Raw genomic sequence first — 23,203 nt, forward strand, 5'->3', positions numbered from 1 at the left:
ATAAATCATCTTTAAGGGGCAACTTGTCTCTAATATATTTTGCTGATGTTGCAAAAAACTTTTTCCCCCCTTCATACAAATCTTGAGCCTCTGTTCTCTCAGGTGGACTTCATCTTTTCCAGCAAAAAGGTCTGATGCAGGCTGTCCAAGCAAAATATCTTGATCCTCTTTTTGATGGTAGGGTTCATAAAGAATTCTGAACGATAAATTCAATGACTTTTCCTAAACTTTCAAAGACCACAGAGATTTCCAAGACCTACATTTGCTAACATTTTGTATACAAGTTATATTACATGAGAAAACAATGAAATTATGAATACAAAATACTACAACTTTGTTTAATGATGAAATTCAAACTATAATTAATCTCCTAAAATTGCTTTATAATGATCTGGAAGATAGGTTAACATTCATTGTTATTTCAGAAATATGTAAATTATGCATCAGATTTAATACAAAATAAATTGTTCTCTTAACAGACATTAGCACTGCTTTATATGTATTATTATAGTCGTTTTTTTCTCTTCAATCAATTTGGAAAGAGAAGCCACCACTGTGATTATGGAAAGAAATTAAAATGTTTGGGTTTATTTTAATTTTCAAAGACTTTTAAAGACCTCAGGATAATCTGCTCGATGGTCCCAAACTTTCAAGGCCTTGAAAGTACCTCATTTTTCCAAAACTGTCAAAGACCATAAGAACCATGATGGTGCTTAACTTCAAACTGAACTTCTGTCAGTGGCTGATAAAGCATAGCTGAAGGCTTCACATACTTCAAAAGATTGGTTCTAAGAAGCTTTTCAAGACATCTTTTTAGCACATGTATTAATGGTGCGTCACACTGTAGTTCTGTATTCACATCATCAAATGGTTTTAGAGCATCTATCAAGAAAAGACATACAAGGCGATTTGCTGGAGAAGAGAAGGTGTGCTCAGCTTACTCTTTCTTTTAACTCATTCAGCCCCAGTACTGCTGCTATTCCCCAGAAGCACTAAGCTGTGTCTAGCTGCTTGTGCCCAGAGTTTTTACCTGTTTGCGAAGTTTTTAAAACATCGCGCACATGGATTCATTCTTATCTTAATTTCTCTTCTTATATCCAATTAAAATCCAACAATTTTCACCATTTACTCCAAATGAATTTGTCTACACAGTGATGTATTTTTTCCCTATTTGTCCAAGTCTTATTTATACACAGAAACTTCTATGTCCAAATCTAAATCTTGCAAAATGTCCACCTGCCGAACAAATCTTTTGTCAGCTTAATATTTTCGAGATCAAACCTGAGAAACTCCTCATTTTTGCTCTCATCAAAAATCACTCTTACGTCCGCCATCTTTTACAATTTTTCATGAACAGAACATGTGTAGTGAAACTGCTCTCAAACAGTAACCCTTGGCTTTTGAATAATTCAAATTTCCACAAATGAAAGTAAAATCATTTCTGATTGGTTTAATAGTTGTTTAATTCTTGGGAAAAAACCGATTTGTAACCAATCAGAGACATCATATCTAACACACATTCATCACACCTGGAGACAGGGTGGGCCACTGAATGCAGAAAACAATCTACAACTACAAGTGGGATCAGCTAATGAATGCAGAAACCGGATCAGGCCTAGATGGGATTAGGGCCAAATGAGTTCAAGATCTGGATGATGCAGACTTCTCTTGCTCTTTGAATAATTCCGAGGATCCAGTTGTCCTGAAGTCTTTGTAAGCACCAGCTGATGCTTAGCCATCTAACTGAAACATGTTTCACAATTTTATTTGCTTTTGAATCATGTAGAATCTGCTTATCTTTGAACACTGCTTGCCATTTACTGCTTTTTTCCAAATAACATACATCAATCAAAAGATGGTCAACATTAAGTAGCAAACATGCAGCACCATTTTCTGTTGATATATGTATCAGATGACACAGCCTGAAAGATATAAATGCTCTTCAATCATAAACCCACAGACTCATCAGTCCTTCCCAACCATCACAGGCAGACCCAAGATCCAAGCAATTCTTCCAAGAAATGTCATGAACTTGTAATTCATTCTCTATCAGACTGAATATTTCTTCACCTGTTGCAGACCCTTCACAAACAGTGATTGAGAAATAATGACGATACTGGATCAACAGTTGAAGTTCCCTTGATCATTGCTTCCATCTGTAGAAACAGTGAACGGGCAATTCCGCATTCTTTGAGCCAATTTTAATGTAGTATTTATAGGTTATTGCATTTGTATGGGAAAATATGAACGAGTTTTCGGATAGAATACTGCACGAACTTGTGAGTGCTGTATATCTTTCCGACAGAACGAGTTCATATTTTCCCATACAAATGCAGTAACCTTTTTATTATATGCTCTTTTTCTTATTCTACCTAAGGTTTAATCATATAAACAAAATACACTACAAGAAACAACGTAAATGAATGAATGCCGTATTCCAAACTAAATACACAAGCGCAGATTTGACATTACAAAATGAGATCATTATTAATGCACACATAGTTCCGCCCAGATAAATTTGAACTTAGTCGCGCGGTTGACATAACTTTCGAAAGAAAATGGCGTGTCTAGTCAAAACTGAAATTTGCAGTCATATTGTGAATGAATGCACATTGCAAAGACTTTTCCATTTGATCTGGAATTAATATATTTTGGTATTTTGTTTCGGTTTGACGAAAGTTTGTGATTTTGTACATAAAATACATCGGATTGAAGTGGCGCGGAAGAAGCGTGTTTACGTCTGCAAATGTGTATTTCATTTTGAGTGCAGTAAGGAGGATGCAATTGCACTTATCATCGAAATTACAGCACACTTTCGAAATGTGTAATCCTGATTGAAAACCCACGACATGACTCGTGTAATTCGAATTTGCAGAATTAAGAAAAAACATTTTGAGGAAATTCAGGATGTATTTTATTTTGCCATTCTTATCACCAGATAAAGAAGACAGTATATGCCTTGTCACTTGTATCTTATTTGTAAGGACATAATCGTCCGTCTTTTATATAATGTAGCTAGCCTAAATCCGTAACATTGTATCAAAACGGAATGTGCCAAAACAGCTGGGTTTTTTTTTTGCAGTCCACGAAACATGTTTTAGTTCATTCAGAAACAAATTTAAATAACCACAACATAAAGATCCTCTTACACGAGTGTATATGATTTGTTTACAAATCAAAAGTGCTGGTGTCTGCATCTTTGTTTGTTTACAATAGAAAGTAGTTCCTTTATTCATGTGTAGGATATGGTGGGCATTTGGAATAAAGAGTGGTCTCCATACAAAAATGAAGGGTTCGTTAAGCAAAAAAAAACCCAAAAAAACAATTCCAACTTTTATCCTGCTGCACATGCGCGAACAGAATAACCTACAGAAAACGATGTTTCTAACACAACTAGGCATTAGGCTAATGGAAAAACTCTTGGAAGTCGATGTATTAGGATGTATTCAGAAATAGCCAGCAAAATGTGTTTCCTAATTTCCAGGGGATAATGAGTTAAGTAATATTATCTACTAATACAACTTCAGCTCTAACTACATCAGACTTGGGCATAGAGGATGAAGTCACATGTCCATGAAGCACCATTTTCATTAGGACCCTCTATGTAGTTTAGAAGTAGCAATAATAAACTTGTGCTAACAGATGACCAGATTAATGAAAGGAAACCAACAAAAAAAAGAGAACCAGAAGTTTCTTGCACATAATGTTTTGTATTTTAAATATGATACATGCCAGTGGACATGGAAAATAACCAAATTTAGGATAGATGAAAATATTACAACTATCAAAATGATACGAGTACTTGAGAAAAGTAAATATCAAGCCACAGAATTTATTTTTCTTCTCCAAGTTACATTACGACACCTGACCTTTTGAACCCAAAATTGTATCCATTCATCCTTACTTGACACAATGGATGGAGAGAAAGTCACCACAACATGAAACATATGCTTTGCTTAACCCTTTACCTCATCGAGCATAGTTACAAAGTGCAGCGTGTTATAAATAAAACACATTACCTATTCGACTCCATACGCATAGGCCTGCCTGTTAACTGTTAAGCAATTTTAACCATTTTACATTTTTGCTACACATCCATTATGTGTGGAAAAATTTAAGAATAAAGTCTGATTGTTATAGCTGTGTAATTACCTTTCAGGTAAGAATTTTGTATGTGCTTTAAAATCTGGAGAGAACTCGTTCACCACCAAGTCAGTGAGACCGCGTGACCAACCGTAGCTGCCATTTCTCATACTCGAAATTTACAGGTTTTTTGTCTGCGTCTACATCACTAAGGCATCTGAATTTGATAATTTATAAAAACTAATTGCTGCCTACATCAATATCAGAGCCTTTACCTAAGTTATTGAAGCTTTCACAGTTGTGATTCTAATCGTGAAAATTTAGTTAAGTACTGAATGAAATCCGCAAACTCCATTTTGGAGAGTGGAGATTATGAACCAGTTACTATAAATAGCAGATATCGACCAGAATATAAACAGTGAACACGTGATCTGAAGTAATTGTCATTCGCAGAAATGAATGTAGTATTAATTAGCGGGTTTTCCCCGAAGGTGGCGCTACGAAAACCAGCTTAAAATGGCTGATGTTTACAGCAGACGTCAAAAGGCACTTCCATGCGAATGGAGTAGAGACGTCAAAAGGCGCTTCCATGCGAATGGAGTAGAGGTGTCCAAAGGCGCTTGCATGCGGTAAAGGGTTAAGACAGGTGCATAAAAACAAACCCAATGTTTATTTCTCCTCTGATGGATATTGGAAACACAAGCGAGACAAAACTGGATATCACATGCAGTTGTATGTAATTAGAAGATCACTGTAGACTTTGGGGTCATGCTTGTGATTTAAAAAAAAAAAATATTTTTGGACATAATGATGCTGTACTTTTTACTGCAGCAGTTTTCCATCTCAGTACCAACTGCAAACAACCATTTGTTCTTTAGAGTTACTTTCTTAGTGGAGCTTCTTTTTAATCCATGATAATTTCAAGGTTCATAAATCAAAGGGAATAAAATATTAATCTCTCTTTACCAAACACTAAAGAAAAAAAGCATAAGTTTTGGTTTTGTGGGGTTAAACAACATTTCTTCAGCATGATAGCCTATACATGGCAGCCAATATAATCCTTGGAGGAAGAACCCTAGAAGACCCCAGGAAAAAACAATGAACAAGACAGATGCTACACTGGACAACAAATTTTTACAAAAGTCATGTTACTGAAATAAAATTAGTCAATTCTTATCAATTTTTATGTGCTGAACACGAATATGACAGTCAAATTGCAAAATTGGCTCTAGTTTTTTTGTAATCTGCAAGAAATTAATGTTTACATAACGAAATGCATTCCAATAGTAAAAGGTCAACTGTAATAGCCTACCTATAAAAAATCAAGTCATTGACTACATCTTAGATTTCTTCGCCTGTCTCTTGTACAGCTGTTCGGGAGCATCTCTGAGGAGTGTCCAGCAGTAGTCAGCCAGCATTGTAGTGGACCATTTTCCCTGGTATATTTGTTCCATTGTTGCGATATCTTGATGAAAACGTTCGCCGTGTTCATCACTAACAATACCACAGTTGCTAGGAAAGAAATCCAAATGGGAATGAAGGAAGTGAATCTTTAGAGACATATTGCAGCCAAGTTTCTTATACTTCATCAACATGTCTTCTACTAGTTCCTTATAGTTTTCTGCCCTAACATTTCCGAGGAAGTTTGTAGAAACTAGGCGAAAAGCATTTCATGCTTGTTTCGCGTCACCTTCCAGCAAGTTGTTGAACCGGTCATCTTTGAAAAGCTCTCGAATCTGAGGACCCACAAAAACTCCCTCTTTAATCTTTGCTTCGCTGAGTCGAGGGAATTTTTCATGCAGGTATCGGAATGCTGGCAAAGTCCGGTCAATGGCTTTCACGAAGTTCTTCATCAAACCTAGTTTGATGTGAAGGGGTGGTAGCAAGATTTTCTGAGCCTCAACCAGAGCTGGGTGTTGGATATTCTTCTCTCCAATGGCTACATTCTGCCTGTGAGTCCATTCCTTCCTCATGTAGTGCATTTCCCTTGCTCGGCTATCCCACTCGCATAAGAAACACATGTATTTTGTATATCCTTGCTGCAGTCCCATTAAAAGGGCAACTACCTTCAAATCACCACAGAGGTGCCAGCTGTACTTGTTATACTCAATGGAATTCAGTAGCTGCCTTAAGTTATCGTATGTCTCTTTCATGTGGACAGCATACGCTACTGGAATAGATGGAAGAATGTTTCCATTGTGCAAAAGCACAGCCTTGAGACTCAGTTTCGAAGAGTCCACAAATAGTCTCCATTCTTGTGGGTCATGAGTGATTTTTAAAGCATTCATGAGGCCCTCAATATCGGAACAGAATATCAGATTACTTTCCTTTCTGAAGAAAGGCTCCAATTGCTGGTGGCACTTTCGATATGCAGTAATTGTGACATCTTCTTCTAGAAGATTCCATTGTTGGAGTCTTGATCCTAGCAATTCTGCCTTGTTCTTTGATAAGTCCAAATCACGAATCAGGTCATTTAGTTCTTCCTGTGTTATTCTGTGTGGGGTTGATGATGCACCACAGTGAAAATCTGGATCACTGCATGCTGATGGACCAGGAGAAGAACAGGTCGACTCACCTTTGTCTTCGTCAGATGAATCAAGAGAATATTCTGCTGGAGGTTCTGGAATAGGAAGTCCCTCACCATGTGGAACTGGTCTCAATGCAGACGGAATGTTTGGGTAGACTATTCTCGACTTCTTTCGCTTCGTTATTCCGCCGGAAAGAGGAGGAACCAAGCAGAAGTAACAGTCATTTAGGTGGTTGCTTGGCTCTCTCCACACCATTGGGACTGCAAACGGCATTGATGACCTTTTGCAATTCAACCACTGTGAAAGCTGTGTTGTACATGTAGCACAGCATATATGCGGAGCCCAAGGCTTGTCTTGGTCACCAACCTTGCATCCGAAGTAAAGATGATATGCCTTCTTCACTTGAGAATTGATACTTTTCTTCTGGTTGGCAAATGTCACTTCCCCACAAATATAGCAAAAATTGTCCGCGGTATTAACACACTTTCGAGGCATTACTGTTCTTTATTGTACGTAAATGGATAAAATAATAAGTTTTATGTAACAGTAGCTTAAACTGTCTCGCACAACGTCTAAAATATTTTAAATGCTGAACCTATCTGATTGGGCTTTATATAGTACACTGCTTACGTCAGCTTCAGCAGCCGCCTGGCATTAGTATAATAGGCCTACACATGTATAGTACACTGCTGACGTCAACTTACTTCAGCAGCCGCATGGCATTAGTATTGCATTGCATCAGAAAATGATGCAATCAACTGTGGATGATGTGAGCATGATGGTATTATGCAATGTTACATCATTATTCCGGATGTTGCTGCAGTCCTACTGGAGAAATTTACACAGTGAAACATAGAAAATGAGGTATATGAATATCTTCAAAACGAGAGCCAATACAAATTTTTCACGGTTATATTCGTGTTCGGCACACCAAAATACTACAGATTAGGGCCTTTTCAAGTCAGTAATGATTTCACTGTTGACCAGTGCTATTGGAGCCAGGAAAAAACAACCCAGACAGAAGCAATTGACAAGTTTCCTCATATACTGATGTGGACTAGCTTAAATGGAAACAGTGATGTGTAAGTGACCTGTAAACATAACTGCATTAGACCTTTCTGCCACTTAAGCTGCCAGACCACATAAGGAAAGGAAAATACAGATCAATGAAACAATATCAAAGTTCAACAAAACCATAAGACAAACTTCTGATTACTTGAAAATAACAATCATCATATTATATAACTTCTGTCAGGATAAAGGTTAACAAACCAACACATTTCTAAACATGTGTAAAAGTGAATGAATTCCATAAAGCACAATTTTCTTTGACCTTTCATCTCTTTTCCAAACAAATCCATTTGCTGATTTTCTTGCCTATAAAGATTTAACATCTTGACAAATTCAGTGAAGAATGAAAATGGTTGCTATGTAAAAACTGAGATCCTGGAAGTATAGACTTGTTCTATACTGTACTAAGATCTCCTCCCTCTCTCTATACATTCAAGCTGAGGATCAATATAATCCATTATGCTGTGTCACTGTTGCCTCATCTGTGGTATCCATTACCAATGAATTCAGTTTAATGAGGTTCTCGAACAAAACACACCTGCTTTGGTTATTTGTTGTAATTTTAAGCAATCACAAAAATTACGCTGCTAATCATTTCAGATAATGACACAGCAAGAGTAATTAATATCATTTAGCAAGAAATGGTTGTGTGGCCTTCGCCTTCACCTGCATTAGCTTTCCTCAACTCATTATGACCACTGCCTTTTGCACTTAAAACATTAAACCCTTCTTTTTGCTATACAGGATGTCTAAGCAACAACTGTTGTTTCATTTAATACAATCATATCTTAAGTGCATACCCATCTTTTTTTTTCCCTCAACCACACCCAAAATCCTCTTATCACGTATTTCATAAACCTTGTATGCCTTGTAAATAGGAAGCATCTGCTAAAAACCTGCACAAATTATGGTTTCCTTAGAGACATGATTTTGCTCTTCCACAAAAAACGCAGAAAAAAATATAAGGGGGGTTTGGGGGTCATCTCCCAACAGTCTCAAGGGGCAGTGTCCCTGATCCAGGGGACCAGAGTCCCCCAACCAAAAACGCATTTTACACTCATAAAAAACTGCCCCTGGTGCAACTTAATGATAACAAAATGAACTCAAAAAAATAATTTGATAAACTAATAAACTTACCAGAAATGTTCAACTTTGACCTCATTAATTTAACAATATTTATCATCATACGAATTTGTTCTCCAATACTATTGATGCTGAAGTCATTTCATGTGCATGTCAGTGTTCAAATCGTAATTAAGTCACAATAATTTCTCAATTTTTGCAGCAAATAAATTATACTTTTCTCTTTTCCAAACAAATCTGTGAAAGAACACCAAAGTACATCAACTATACTATATACAAATAATCCCATGCATTCACTTGTCTTTTTCTCCAATGGACACATTTAAGATATGGGGGTGGGGGAGAATCTCAGAGATTAATGTGGTTAGATCTATGGGAAAGTGATTATCACCTGATCATTCACATTTCCAAAATTTACACATGATAGTAATAAATTCTGACTGGTGACAACTAAAACTTTATTAGCCATCAGACTACCATATTTGCTGTATAAATTGGGATACCATAATGGCTGGGACTCAATAAATTAATTTTTGAAGTAGTTTTTTGGTGCACCAATGTTCAGGGGCACATCATTTTTTTTAAAGTCACAAGTTGTCAGAAAATGCACTCAACCTTCAATTTTTTTTCTTCTTCAATTATTGAACTGCGTACTTGAGGTAAAACTCTTTAATCCACTGTTGCATCACCTCGTCAACACAAACCTTCGGAACAAGTACAATCCATCTTTTCAGTGCATAAGTATCTTTTAGACCCCTAATGCTGTGAAAAATTATTAGGAGGCAACACATCTGCTGCAGAAACTGTCAAGGAATGTGATCTAGGTACACTGGAGTCTCCTACATGTTAATGATCATACTGTTAGTAAAATAGTCTTCTCTTCTGTCCTTCACAAATTCTTCAAATGATTTTTCCTCCAAATTTATGGGATATACTGAGTCATCGATGTCTGTGCACGAAGCACTAAATTGGGCCACTTTAAAAACTGTTCCATTGTTTAAATTTATTTTCAAAATTACCATGAATACCAGTATAAAGGAACCAAAGTAGGCTTCCCTATGTCAGCTGACTTCATTTAATATCCTACCAATTAAGTTCAAACAATGAGTTTATTGCTCGCTACCAGGTGTATTTATTCAACACCCAGACATCTATCTACCATCTGTAATCACAACTGATACAAACAGGCATTAATGTCCACAAGGTAAATAGTACACACAGCATCAAATTGCATGAACAGTACTTTTTGTAACCCATGCAAGCAAAACGATTGCCATTTGCACTCACAGTGCATGTATTTTCTAATAATGATGTTCAACAGCAAGATATTGTCATATTGTTAACCTAGATATAATACACTCTTGGTTATTTTACACCCTGCACTATGCCATGAGTGAATAGCAAGAGCCTTCAAGCAATGAGCTCAACACTTTGCTCGCTCTCGCATTTGTTATTTTCTGGTTCAGATTTTCAATCTGATAACATTCAAACCTTTGAGAATATATTTGTACCTTTAATAAAATGCACAAAAATGTGAATAAATGATCAGTAAAATGTTAGTTTTTTTCATTTTATTATCAAACAAGTGTTTTATACATCTATTTTATTGTAGCATGGGGGTGGCAGGTAATCTGAACACAATTTATTCATTTGTGAAGTCTTGGGACACATGATCTAACTGAAACAAAATTTACCGTAACTCCTGAGACAGGAAAAAAATTATTTTATATCCCAATATACTCAGTAAATACGTTATTCAAAACTAGTCTTGGGCTAGGGGATGAATGCTAATTTAGAGTGTTGGTTAAAAGTGCCATTTTAAGAGGATAACTACCATGACCTTTTTTAATTCTAAGAGAGACACTTTACTAAACCCAGCATTGTTGATTTCTAAAATGATCACTAAACCTATATGGTCAAGTAAAACTAATTTTGCATTTCCTTTAATAGGAGTTAATGAATGAAACAAATGAAACTGTACGTCTTCCAAGACCAACTTTCCCCAGTCTGAGCGGTGTTCTAAACTGTGAAGGATTATTACATCTTCAAATAAAGCAGGATCAGTCAAAACAGATTTGCACACTAGAATAAATTCTTTCATATGCAAATGTTCCAAAGTAGAAATATCTCAAAAACATTCTTCTCTCTTCAGACAATGCTCTGACGGAAAGATCAAATGTTAACTGACATGCAAGAGATTTCAGCCCTAATACTGATATGTCAATATTCATGACTGTTTATTAAACAGCTCTCTGAAATGCAGTATCAAACACAAACTGGATGACAATTCAAGAGAAAATGAGCAATCATTCTGAAGCACCATTATATGCTTCTCCTAGTAGCATACCCATTTCCTGATCCTATAATTGCTGAGCATTACATACATGCAAGAACAGTAGGGCTGTCAACGGGTACTCGGGTACCCGACCGTATTGAAAAACCCGGGTATTGAAAGGTAAACGCGGGTACCCGTAAAAAAAAATCGCCACACAGCTATGGCTTTAATTAGAAACCAGATCCCTGCTTAATATAAATAAACAATACATCAGAGAGTCTGTTTGGATTAATAAAATTCATTGGCATTGTGCAACAGGACAAACCGTTATCCCCGAGGCATTATATACCAAGGTTAAAACATAGCATTGTTCTACAGGTAATAAACCTCTCTGTAGACGATAACTATTGATTGTGGGTGCTAAATGATCGGTACATTGCGTGCTCTTTTAATGAAATCCAGATGGATACCTTTGATTTCCGAACACACATGTCGAAGAAATCCCACAATTTATATTATGAACAATTATCACCTAGACACCTTGAAATCTTCGTAATGCCTCAAAGTAATCTTTGAGCTGCTCGTTGTTTTTCTAGTCGACTAGCGCTGCTAATTTTTAAAGTTAGCCATCATACATATACCGATATTTCTACTTTCGATACTACTACGTTTTTGTCATAACTATCTTAAGAATTATAATTCCAAAATAATATCACTTGAATTATTATTATTGTGTAGTGAATACAGTTTGTGGTCTTCTCTCTCTCTCTCACTCACACACACACACACACACAAAGACGGTTTTAACGCATTACTCTTGACATGTGGTAAAGCTGCTTTACACGCATGCGTGGGTAATTCAAATCTGCGGTCAAAAGCCGATGAATAAACGTGGTCTGTTCTAACAAGGACTTATACTTTAAAAAAAGGTGAGTGTTCTAAAGGATTTAACGCGGCTGGTCACAGTGATCATTAAAAGCTGGATTATACCTACCATCTGTGTACAAAGGTCATTCTAAATAAATTTATTAATTAATAGCGTGCGGTCAGATCATTCGCAGCTACATCGGTGCGGACGCATCAGACCGAGTAGTGCATTACACGGTTAGCCTCTATCGCCTCGCCATACAAATATTAAAGAAATGGGGATAACAATTAGTTGGTCTACGGTTGTACATGTCATTCATGTGCTAACGGGTACCCGGGTACTCGTTAAATTTCGCAACGGGTACCCGGGTTGGTTTTTCGTGATTTTTGACAGCCCTAAAGAACAGTTATGACAGCCTTACAATTTTTTTAATTCATTTGACTCCAAATATTATTTATAAACGATGAGCTTAGTTTCACTTTCTTTTCTCTTGTCTGATTAATGGTTCTGCAAACAAATGGGGTCACCTAAATCTATAGTATGTAAATAGCATGATGAGATTGCCAAGATGTCTTTTTTTAAAAAAACAAAAACAAATTTTCCTTGCAATTATTCAGAATTCCAAAGTTTATTAACTGCTTTGCCCATGGTCTCAACACCAGCTCGCGATTTCTGGCAGTGACTGGCATCCACCCACACACAAAAACATCTGATGCACTGACATATCAGCATTTTAAATATGGGCAAGTATGATGCTGCAAGCAATTATTTCATCACTGATAAAGGATCCTATTCTGGTTTAGTTTTTGAACATGGAATGATATTCTGTACATTATTGTACAACAAAAACAAGAGCATCATATTTTGCAATATAAAATGCACACAAGCAATGAAACATCAGGGATCATCCGAGGATTTGCCAATGTCGCAAATTGAGATTTTTTTCCCTTAGTGGCAACAAATAATACCATCTGCCAATTTTTGTGGCAACAGCCTCTTTGGCTGTTTAATGTGTACATAGAGTCATGGAACTGGAGTGGAGAAATTCAAAGGGACCACAAAAAGAAGCCACAAATTTGGATACACCATGCATTGGAATCTATTTGTTAAATAAACAAATCCTTTGTTTGCATTGACAAACCCATCTTTACAGTGCAATGTTACATCATAATCCATTTATGTTGACATCTAGCCTGAGTACTGTATGCTGTGATACGCTCAGTCATGCTATTGGAATATACCACCAATCGAATGACCTCTGAAAACGCGAACAGAAACTGCTACAATTAATTGAACACCAGCTAATCCTTCTTAAGTTTTTTTTAAATGTACCAATAAAATAGTTTTGCTGAAACTTCAGAGAAAACTCATTACTTCTGAAGTACCGATTGCTGTGTACAAATACAAAGCAAATGCAAAAATTTCAATCAGAATTATTAACTGTCAACAGTGCAACTTTATCATGGGTAAACGTGAGAGTAAATTAACAAAATTAACTGCATTTGGATTTCGTGCAAATTCAACAGACCACAGTCACGGAACCTGATGGTCTACCTGACATTCTAACATCATCTGCATGTAGTGATGGTAGTAATGCTTCAAGGGCAACACCATCACATCATGATGAATGTGTCGAAATTTCCCGAAAATTTCTCAACAGCTGGAAACTTCGGTGGTTGTGGCTGAGATATGATATAAAGTTAAAGCAGATGTTCTGTGATATGTATCAAGGCACAAGTCGTCAAATCATTTACAACTGGTTGTGATATTTTGAAGAATGAGAGTGTCACCAAACATAAATCCAGGTGAGGTAATATATGTTAATTTTGCTCACTGATCTTTTACTTTTGCCATCAATCCTGTGTTATGACTCCAGGGACTTAAACTGTGTAACAAGAATTATCAAAACAAACAAGCTGTGCATAACTGAAAATAATTTATTTCTCAAAATACAGGAGTAAAAGAATTAACTTACAGCATGGGGCATGAACTTCAAATTTTACTAAATATTCTCCAATGTTTTGGACCCAATACACGTGAAATTCTCAAAGGACATGACGTTTTTCCCTGTGGAGTGCGTTATTCCCCACCCCAAACATGTCCCCAATTCATATTCTGGTCAGCTGTGCCCAAACTACACAACACTGAAGATTAGGCTCAAGCCTCTTGCCTGTTCTACAATGAGTGAAAGCACTAGCACTTGATTGACAAATAAATAATGCCCTTTTTTGTTATAACTAACAATGCCTAAAATGGGTGTGAATTTATGTTAATAGTTCAAATGTGGTCTCAAGCTACCATATAGGTGATAACTTTTTCCCACATTTTATATCCCACCTTAATTCCATATTGTTAACTCACATATGCACATAACACTGCTTACTAAATAACATTTATTCCAAATTAGTTTTTGGGGGCACATATGCTCTGTGATGTGTTTCTTCATTCCTTCTTTTAATTTAATGATCGTAATTAATTCTTAAATATAAGGTACATTAATGCCAGGTGTTGACTCGTGTAAGTTTCATTGGTGAGAATGGAGATCATAGTTTTCTTGTTAAGAAAAAAATCAACAGCATTCAGTGATCATTCTTGGGATTTAGGAAGCAATTCACTACAAGCAAAGCATGTAAGGCGCAGGCAAAAATAAATCTCTAAACTCCTGGTTGAGGAGATGTAATCTGTGAAGCTAGTCATAAGGGGGAGGGGGGTTACTTCCTGAATGCATGAAATCGACGGTCGCACTATACGTCAATTATCTTACAGTGCAAAGTACGCTCATGGGGTTTTAGTATTAAAATGTTTTAAACTAAAATTCCTTTAAAAAATATTATTTGGAAAATAATATACATAATATAGATTTGCTTAATACCTGATGTTTCTATTAAAAAAATGTGAGATAGAAACTGTAGCTGTCTGAAAAGTAGATATTTTATATTTGATAATGCATTTATTTCAGGTGACAACAGTCATACATATGCTCTAACAGTGATGGGGGATGCAAAGAACATGGAAGCAACGTTCCCTCTAAACTGCACACACACAGAGCCGCGCAGTTGCTCAGACATCCCTGTGCAGCAGATCAAAATTACCAAATATTCAATCCAACATTGATACTCAAGTCACCATAACGCTTGCACAATGCAGCATGCACATCTACCATTCACTTAGAGGGAATGATGCATGCAAGTAGTGTAAAACAGTAATGTAATGATTTATTTTGTAATATTATAGCTGTATTGCTTGTTGTCAATAAAGTAATACCTATCCCATCTTTTTCAATATTCATTGCCTATTACATTAATAGATTTGGAAAAATACTCATCACTTGTTCTGGCGATATATTTTGAAAACTGGTGACAAAATATTGAGGTTGGCGATTTTTTGGGCAACAACTTTTTAAAAGCCAGGACCATCCCTGAAACATGATATAACCTTCCTTATCATCTCAGCTTCTTAAAGCAAGTACGACCAATGGTTCTGCAGAAAGCCATGTCTAACACGTGAAACGTCCTTGTATGTGGCATCCAAAACCCAAATGAACAAAATCTGTGCCCAAGCCAATGATGATACTATTGTTTCCAAAAATACAGTTAATATCTTAACATGTTTATTACAGGTGAACAGAATAAGCTGAATGACATCATTGGTTATGTAATTTAAGTGTGAACACTGGAAGATAAATTTAGCAAAAGCAATATGTGGTATGCCTATCCTGAACTGTGCACCCACCCACCCTATTTGGAAGGGAACAATTACAGTTCATTGGAAATTCTTACGATGCTGGTACACAAAAACAGGTCTTTCAGACAGCAAAAAAAATAACATTCCAGGTAAAGAAGGTCAAAGAAAAACAAAGAAATAACGGGCACATTACAGAGTACATAGTGGAAATGAACTGTCATGTACACTGTCAAGGTCAATGGGAAATCGACTGTCACTCATGCATGAACAGTAATCAAACAAAGCCTTCCCTTGATCGAGTACTGTGCACATTACTCACCTCTCTTCCTGTTGGAACATGCTTGGCAAGTTTAACTTTAGCAAAATTGCCTTTTCCAATGGTTTTGATGAGCCTGTATTTTCCAATGTGGGGTTCGTCCGTGCGAGCCCTTGACGATGAAATTCTTGTATTTGCATTGTCGTCTTTTCCCTAAAAAATAAAATAAAAAACGAGAACTGAGCACTTTATTTATTTATTAATCACTAAATATACCAGTAAACACAATAACTAGACTACTTACGTGATGGTGATCTATTGCAACTGACTCATGTACTGTCTGTAAGGGTGTTCTCGTCGACATTTTGAATTAGTAATTATCACTTTGCTCAATAATCGGCTAGACCATTTGTATTGAAAAAGCACAACCGATGAATGCCAAGAGGGCAGACGCTCGCTTTCTGAGCTTATCTGGTGAGATGAACCATAAACGGACCAAACGCCACACTAAAAGCTGTTCATATCCGACCGATAACAATTAAACTTGACAAGTTTGTAGGTGGAATGGACCTGGAACATAGGATTTTGCCCATGCAACGACACTTGACAGATTGGTATTTCCGATTGCAATATGTCTCTCTCCATTTAGATTGGTTAATCTAACAGGACTTGTTTCATTTTGGCCAAATCCAGCAACCGGCCACTTGAATTTTTCTTAAAACCACCATACACCATTGAATGTACAAGTATTTTCAATGTAATATTCGATCAAGATGGCCGACACCCTTTCCACGCCAAAAACCTACCGTCTTGCGCACTACGTCAAAAGTGGCCTCGTTTGATTGGCTGAGAGCTTTCGTTATGACATCATTGTACCTGAAACAGCTGATGAGGATACCAAAAGCATGACCTGCAAAATCTAAAAGCATTGGAAATCGGTAATAGGATTACCGTACATGGAAACTCGAGCCAGTGGTTTGATGAATTATATAATACAATGTTTTTCACTATGTGAACGCCCCTTCTTCGATCATTATATGCAGCAGAAGGAAGTAAAGGAACGCGCAGGTGCACGTTTGCTAACCTAATACGATAAAAGCTGAGACCTGCACTAAGTGTGTCTAACGTCTAATTATTATCAGAAACATTTCAAACATATAATAATCTACGACTCTGTTAATGTAAATCCGATGATTTAATATACACTGTAGCAGTGTTGAAATTTAGAAATACAGTTAAAACCTCGTTTATTTATTATTGAAACTCTTGTGTATGCTTTTGTTAAAAAGCCTTGAGACATATTCGGGTTTACTGATCTAGTGCCTGAGGTGAGTTTTACAAATGTTATAGTACATGCACACAAGCTTATGAATAATATACATGTATGTACAGAAAGTGGTATTTGCTATCTGATAATATTGACTGGCTTGTCCTGAAGGCTATGCCGATTTACCTGTGTTGTCATTATTGCAGCATAATCGAGGAATTTCTTGTTCCGGGCAAGACCATCGGCGATTAGATGTATTTTTACATATGTACGTGAAAACGGGGCAAATTAGACGCCGGGTTAACTGAGACACCTTTAAATTTTGTTAATAACATCAAAGAAACTGCACCAATGTCTTTTAAATAGCATTACATCATCAAATCTAAAGTCGATTTTCATCGCGTTTTGCTAATAAAACCTCTTCTCGGCACGTTAAGAGGAAAATCATTGTCATGTATATTCAATTACGTACTTAACTTTTGCCCATGATTGTAAGTTATCCTTCAGATAACGTAAACACAATATTTACGTCGCTAACTTTTTTCTCTTTATAATTGCAAGTTGCAAAAAGATTGTTTACATCACATTTGAGTTCGGAAATGTTTGGCACAGTCTTGTTTGCAATGAGACTTGTGCTGTTCATTCGAGTGCATCACATGTAGGTCAAGTGAGAAGATATATAAACAGGGTTTTGATAAATAATTAATTCCTGCTTTAGATCAGTATGTCAGGCATAATTCAAGTTGATTTTTTAAAATTTAAAATAATCATTGGAATTACTAACGTACCCATTGACTTTTGTATTTATACACACAGCTCTCGATTATTGGGAACTCATTCAAAGACATTCAGATTTCTGGATTATATCACTGTCTTACATTCTGACATTTAAGACTATTGGAATTCATTCGGAACATTATATATTTTTGGACTTGTCATATGACATTTAGGATTTTTTGGGATTTAATTCACAATACTGTAAGAGAGTATAGAGAAATACATTGCTTGTTGATTTTACTTTATTTGTGTGATTTTAATATCTTTATTTATCGATACTTTCGGATGAAATTAGAGTTTGGGTATTGGAAGATGATTTAGTTTGTTTGTGTTTGTGGGGTCATTTAAAAAAATGTAGCTTTAATAATTTGAGTCATATCGCTACGATGTCTGCATCGTAGACGTTTAAAGTGATGTCTAGCACCGGGGCATCATGCAGCAGACATGTAAGTAATATAGTGGGATACCGTACGGACAATGGGATTTTACTGTTAAATGTGGTGTGTTGTAACTTGTACCATACGGTCAAGACTTTTCAGTTACGAACAAAAGGTTGGGACTATATACGAACAAAAGTTCGGAACTGTATACGGACAATAGGAACGGAACAGGTAGGGTGACGTCACGGTACTGGAGATTGGCAACGACGTGGCAAGTGTCTGCACTGAATACGCGCTACTCTAGGTAAAGACAAATACAGTAGAGACATACACATATACATAAAATACACTTAAAATATAAAATCGACAAAAAAATTAGGCAGAGAGCAAATCTTTTCGAGGCAATGGAGTGGCCCTGAAAAGGGCGGATGGTTTTCTCTTTTTCCCTTCTAATTCCTTCTTTTCTTTCACCAGCTTTTTATTTTCTGTCCGACACTTTCTGTGTTCTTCTCATTCTTTTCCTCCTCCCGTTTCTCCTTTTCCTCCCCTTTTTCTTTCTTCCACTTTTCATTTTCTTCTTCCCTTTTTATTTTCTCATTCAATTCCCTCATCCTCTGTTTGTCCTCTTCGTCCTCCTTTTCTTCTTTTCTCATTTCCCTCAACGTATCCTTTGATTTTCTCTGATTGTTTATCTCCATCTTAACTCGATAGGGACTGTAATAAAAATCATCATCTAGTTTCACTAGCATTTCCTCTGTTATTCCTAAATTGTCCATGACATCTTGGAACATCTTCATTTTATCAAGGTGGTGCAAAACCGTTTTGATTCAATGTTGAATGGCGCGAATATTAATTGAAGTTAGGACGCTTGCACCCATCAAGACATGTGCGTCCAGTTAATGTCCGATACGGACTATTTAATTAATCCTGTGGGAAGGAATTGGGCCTCATCCCACGGGCATTACTGTGCTCTTAGAGCACTATTTAGTTTAGCCGTCCAATCGTGGGTCTATAGGGCCCCGAACGACCTGAGTGTATGGCTGTCGTGAGTGGGAATAGACCCAACACGCACTCATGTGAGGACTGTATGAAGTGTCCCGAGTCTGGTTTACTTCCCAAAGAGTGGGTTATTGAATTAGTCATGAGGCGAGGAAAGGTGTCTCACCCCTCACGCCTGATGTGTGCGTTAAGCATATTTATTAATATAATGAATGGCGCGAATTTGATTGATTGATTGTTTAATTATAGTGGCGTGCGTACAAATAGTACATGTGCCACTGGATTATGTCCGCAAAGCGGACTGATAATTGTTTCTGGGGAAAGGAGTTAGAGCCTCATTCCACAGGCGTTTATGTGCTCAAAGAGCACTATTAATTTAGCCATCAGATCGTGGGACTAAATGTCCCTAACGACCTGAATGAAGGGCTGTTACGAGTGGAAAGGGACCAACACAACTCATGTTACAATTAGATGAATTCCAGTCTGCTGTCAATTGGTCCAGGTGTCAACCAAAGCAGTATGTGACGCCAGTTGCGATTGGTCGCAACTATGACATCACATCAGGACACCTGGATTAGACGGGTGGAAATGGTTACACATCACCGTCTAGGTACAGGAGGTCGGGGAGTGGCAAGTAAGGAAAGGTACCCAGAAACACGCGCAAACGACACAGAGCACTCAAACGCCAGCCCGTACTTAACCAAATTTAGTCCAGTTATTTTAATGGACAATAAAAAATACCAAGTATGTGTAAGCCACCTGTGCAGTTGTTCAAATCAACTAAGTCCAACAATTTGAAAACGATTCAGTTATGAAGTTGGAATTTTGTGCACAAAGTGTACATTCGATAAACTAATTAAATACCAATCAGTAAAGTCAGAATGAGTTATGCATAGTTTGTATCACGCATAATTAAAAATTGGACAATAAAATTGTTGATGGTGGTAACCAAACAGATCAAATAAGGATACTGAAAATAGCGATATTATCAAAAATGTTTCACAAGCCAAAATGAGAACCATATATATTCAACCAGGCAATATGATTGCTGCTCGATCTTTTCAAGTCGAGATCAGGAACGTTGTCCAGGCAGGTCCGGAAATGATCTACACTGCTACGCGGATTGGCGGGTTCCTCATCTGTAGGCAACAACAAAGGTGCACTCCTCCAGACGAAGTCCGCCATTACCATTTCGCAGTCATCAGTACTCTTCGGTCTCATCGTTGATACTGGACTATTGGGTATAACCGGTTAGTGATAAATCCGAGCTTAAGTCTTCGGACCCGATGACTAGGTAGTTGGGTCTCCGCGGGCTGCTACACGTGTATATGGCCGTGCTCCCTTTTTCTTCTGTTTTGTTGGATAGTCACGGCCCACGTTCAGCATGCTTTTTCCGCTCCCTTCTTCCTTTTCGATTTAGTGACCAGCGCTCCGGAGTATTTTTCCCTGTGACGTGCATTGTCTTCCATTGAAGTTATTCTTCAATACTCGTTGCTGTCCACTGCTATCGTCGGTACTTGTAGGTCTGGTGGCTCATCTTTTTTCCTTTAGGTTCATTCATGGCCAGCACGTGGACGCTTGGTTGTAGTGCTCAACGATGTTCACTGGACGACGTTCCCTGGCTGAATGGGCTGAATGTAAATGATCACTGTTTGGCGCGAATCAATGAATCAATCATTCAGTTTCATTAAAGTCGTTTTCGCTCAATTGGGCATGAACGACGGGGGGGGGGGGGCTGATAATTTTTTTTGAGGCGGAAGGAAAGAAGCCACTTTCCCCCAACTCATTAATGCACTCATAGAGCTGTTTGTTTTAATCTAACAGGTTGTGGAACAATACGTACCATAAGACATGTATAGTGGGCTATCATGAGTGGGATTGGACCCAACACGCACTCAGTGTAATTTAGTGTCCGTATACTTCAGGTAAGACGTATCGCTGCACTGGGCACAGCTCTTAAGACGTCACCCCGGTTCCGTGCGTACACGCTCTTTGGGGCACCTGATTTATAGACGAGTGGGAATCGGCCCATACACTCGCCTTTTTAATGTCCGAGGTGGCAGAGAGGTGAAGGACCCGGGAGGGAGACCAAACGTCGCCGGAACGTACCTAAAAACTCCAAAATTAATATTGCCGAATTCAACCCAGTTGTTTATATATTGGGTACTCCCTATTACCAATTCTGTGTTAGCCAGAATCGTAATTAGAGTCTCGGATTTAAGTTTTATATTTTCCTATCTTAATTTAATTCCAAAGTACATAGTGTGCATTAAATTTATTTAAATCTAAAGAAATTTAGGTCTGAGTGACATTGAAAAATTTTGAGTGTCCAGTTAGGAATTATGGTTTTAATTTTGAATGGTGGCCAAAGGATCGTATTAGGTTTACAGTAGTATTACTTCTCTTAAACTCTTGATTTCTGTTGTATTGTCGAATTCAGTATACAGGACAAATTGAAATCTCTTGATAAGAGGCAGTGATTAAGTAGCTCTAAAAAGGACTGAGGTTAGTTAGTTAATTGAATTATAGAGGCTTGGGCACGAATTGGCATGTGCCTCTGGTTTATTCCTGCACTGCAGGATGACACTTGATCCCGAGGGAAGGAATCAGTGCCTCATCCCTCAGGCTTTTATGCCCTCAAAGAGAGCTGTTAATTTAGCCGTCAGCTAGCAAAACATGATGTTTCATGCTAGCTGAATGGAAGGCTGACACAAGTGGGAATAGACCCAACACGTACTTATGTATAATATTTAAATAGTTCTGCTTTACTTGATTGGATAAGTGGTAATGGTGCCTACACTCTTACTGAAGTGTGTTTTGTTGGAATATTTATGCGCGCATTGCACGCTAAAATTTGGTGTCCGGCCGAGGCAAGGAAAGAAAGGCGCGGGAAGGCTGATGTCTGTCTACAGTAGGTGTCCGCTGGATCCAGGTTGGTGTCTCAAGATATATTTTGAATTTTGATTTACTCATATTATTTGCCAAAAGAGAAACGTAGAGTATTCTGTGCTGTCTTTTAATGGTTAGTTTAGAGTAGGTAAATGGAAAAAGAGGAACGAAATCGGATTTTTAATTTTTTTTTTTTAATTAAATGGATATTTGGTTATTAGTTGGAGGTTTAACTGAGCGGCCGGGGAGGGGGGGTACTGGTAATGTTAGGGTTAATACTCATCTGGAAAGAGTAGTCCCTTCAGATGTTTGGGCGTAAACTTCTGACTTCTGTCTCGATGATATCCGGAAGATGATATCCCCGATGGTCAGGTGTTCAAATTCAGGTGATGATTTGAATTTTGTGATTTCTATGCTATGTACTTTAATCAGTTCGACCGGTCGATTTTATATTAGTCAGGCACGGACATGAACGAAAACATCCCTTACAGTCACTTCACATATTATGTACTATCCACACAGAAGGGAGGAAAAAAAAAACCATTATATTCTGTCAACACCAATATCTACTATTAACACGGAAGGGAGGGAGGAAAAAATAGACACCCCAAATCTACTATCCACACACGGGAAGAGGAAAAATAAACCCTAAAATCTACTGTCCACACACGGGAAGGGAGGGGGAATCTACTATCCACACACGGGAAGAGGAAAAAACAAACACCAAATATACTATCAACACACGAAAGGAGAAATGTTTTTTACTTATCCACACGCTGGAAGAGGTAAAACCAAACCCAAAGTATACTATCCAAACAACGTACGCGCACGCATACAAACACACACACACACACACACACACACAAACATACGCTAACCCATACAAACCACACACATCAGGAAAGGAGTGCGTGTTTATAGTCACACTACTCCACATTCATATCAATTGGCAACTTGAACAGTCTCTTTTCAAGAGACCTGGGTAGCCCTGGAAAGGGCTGTTTTTGTAACTTAAGATGCACCAGCTTAATGCTGGCACCTCC

The 23,203-nt window shown here is 37.5% G+C and overlaps 1 protein-coding gene across 8 annotated transcripts in view; it reads right to left on the reverse strand.

Annotated features, from left to right (window-relative positions):
- LOC149804599 (MAP/microtubule affinity-regulating kinase 3-like) overlaps window positions 1-16,644 on the reverse strand; it is a 184,194-nt gene extending 167,550 nt beyond the window's left edge. For all 8 annotated transcript variants that reach the window (XM_089942108.1, XM_089942117.1, XM_089942151.1 and 5 more), the window contains exons 1-2: window positions 16,153-16,644; window positions 15,912-16,061 (exon numbers count right to left, since the gene is read on the reverse strand). In XM_089942108.1, coding sequence (XP_089798234.1) covers window positions 15,912-16,061; window positions 16,153-16,212 — 210 coding nt within the window. In that variant the 5' untranslated portion in view covers window positions 16,213-16,644. The remainder of the gene's footprint in view (window positions 1-15,911; window positions 16,062-16,152) is intronic.
- Window positions 16,645-23,203: the final 6,559 nt, after the last annotated feature.

The sequence above is a fragment of the Sinohyriopsis cumingii genome, chromosome 2, assembly GCF_028554795.1.
Source record: "Sinohyriopsis cumingii isolate HCF-2022 chromosome 2, ASM2855479v2, whole genome shotgun sequence".
NCBI lineage: Eukaryota > Metazoa > Mollusca > Bivalvia > Unionida > Unionidae > Sinohyriopsis > Sinohyriopsis cumingii.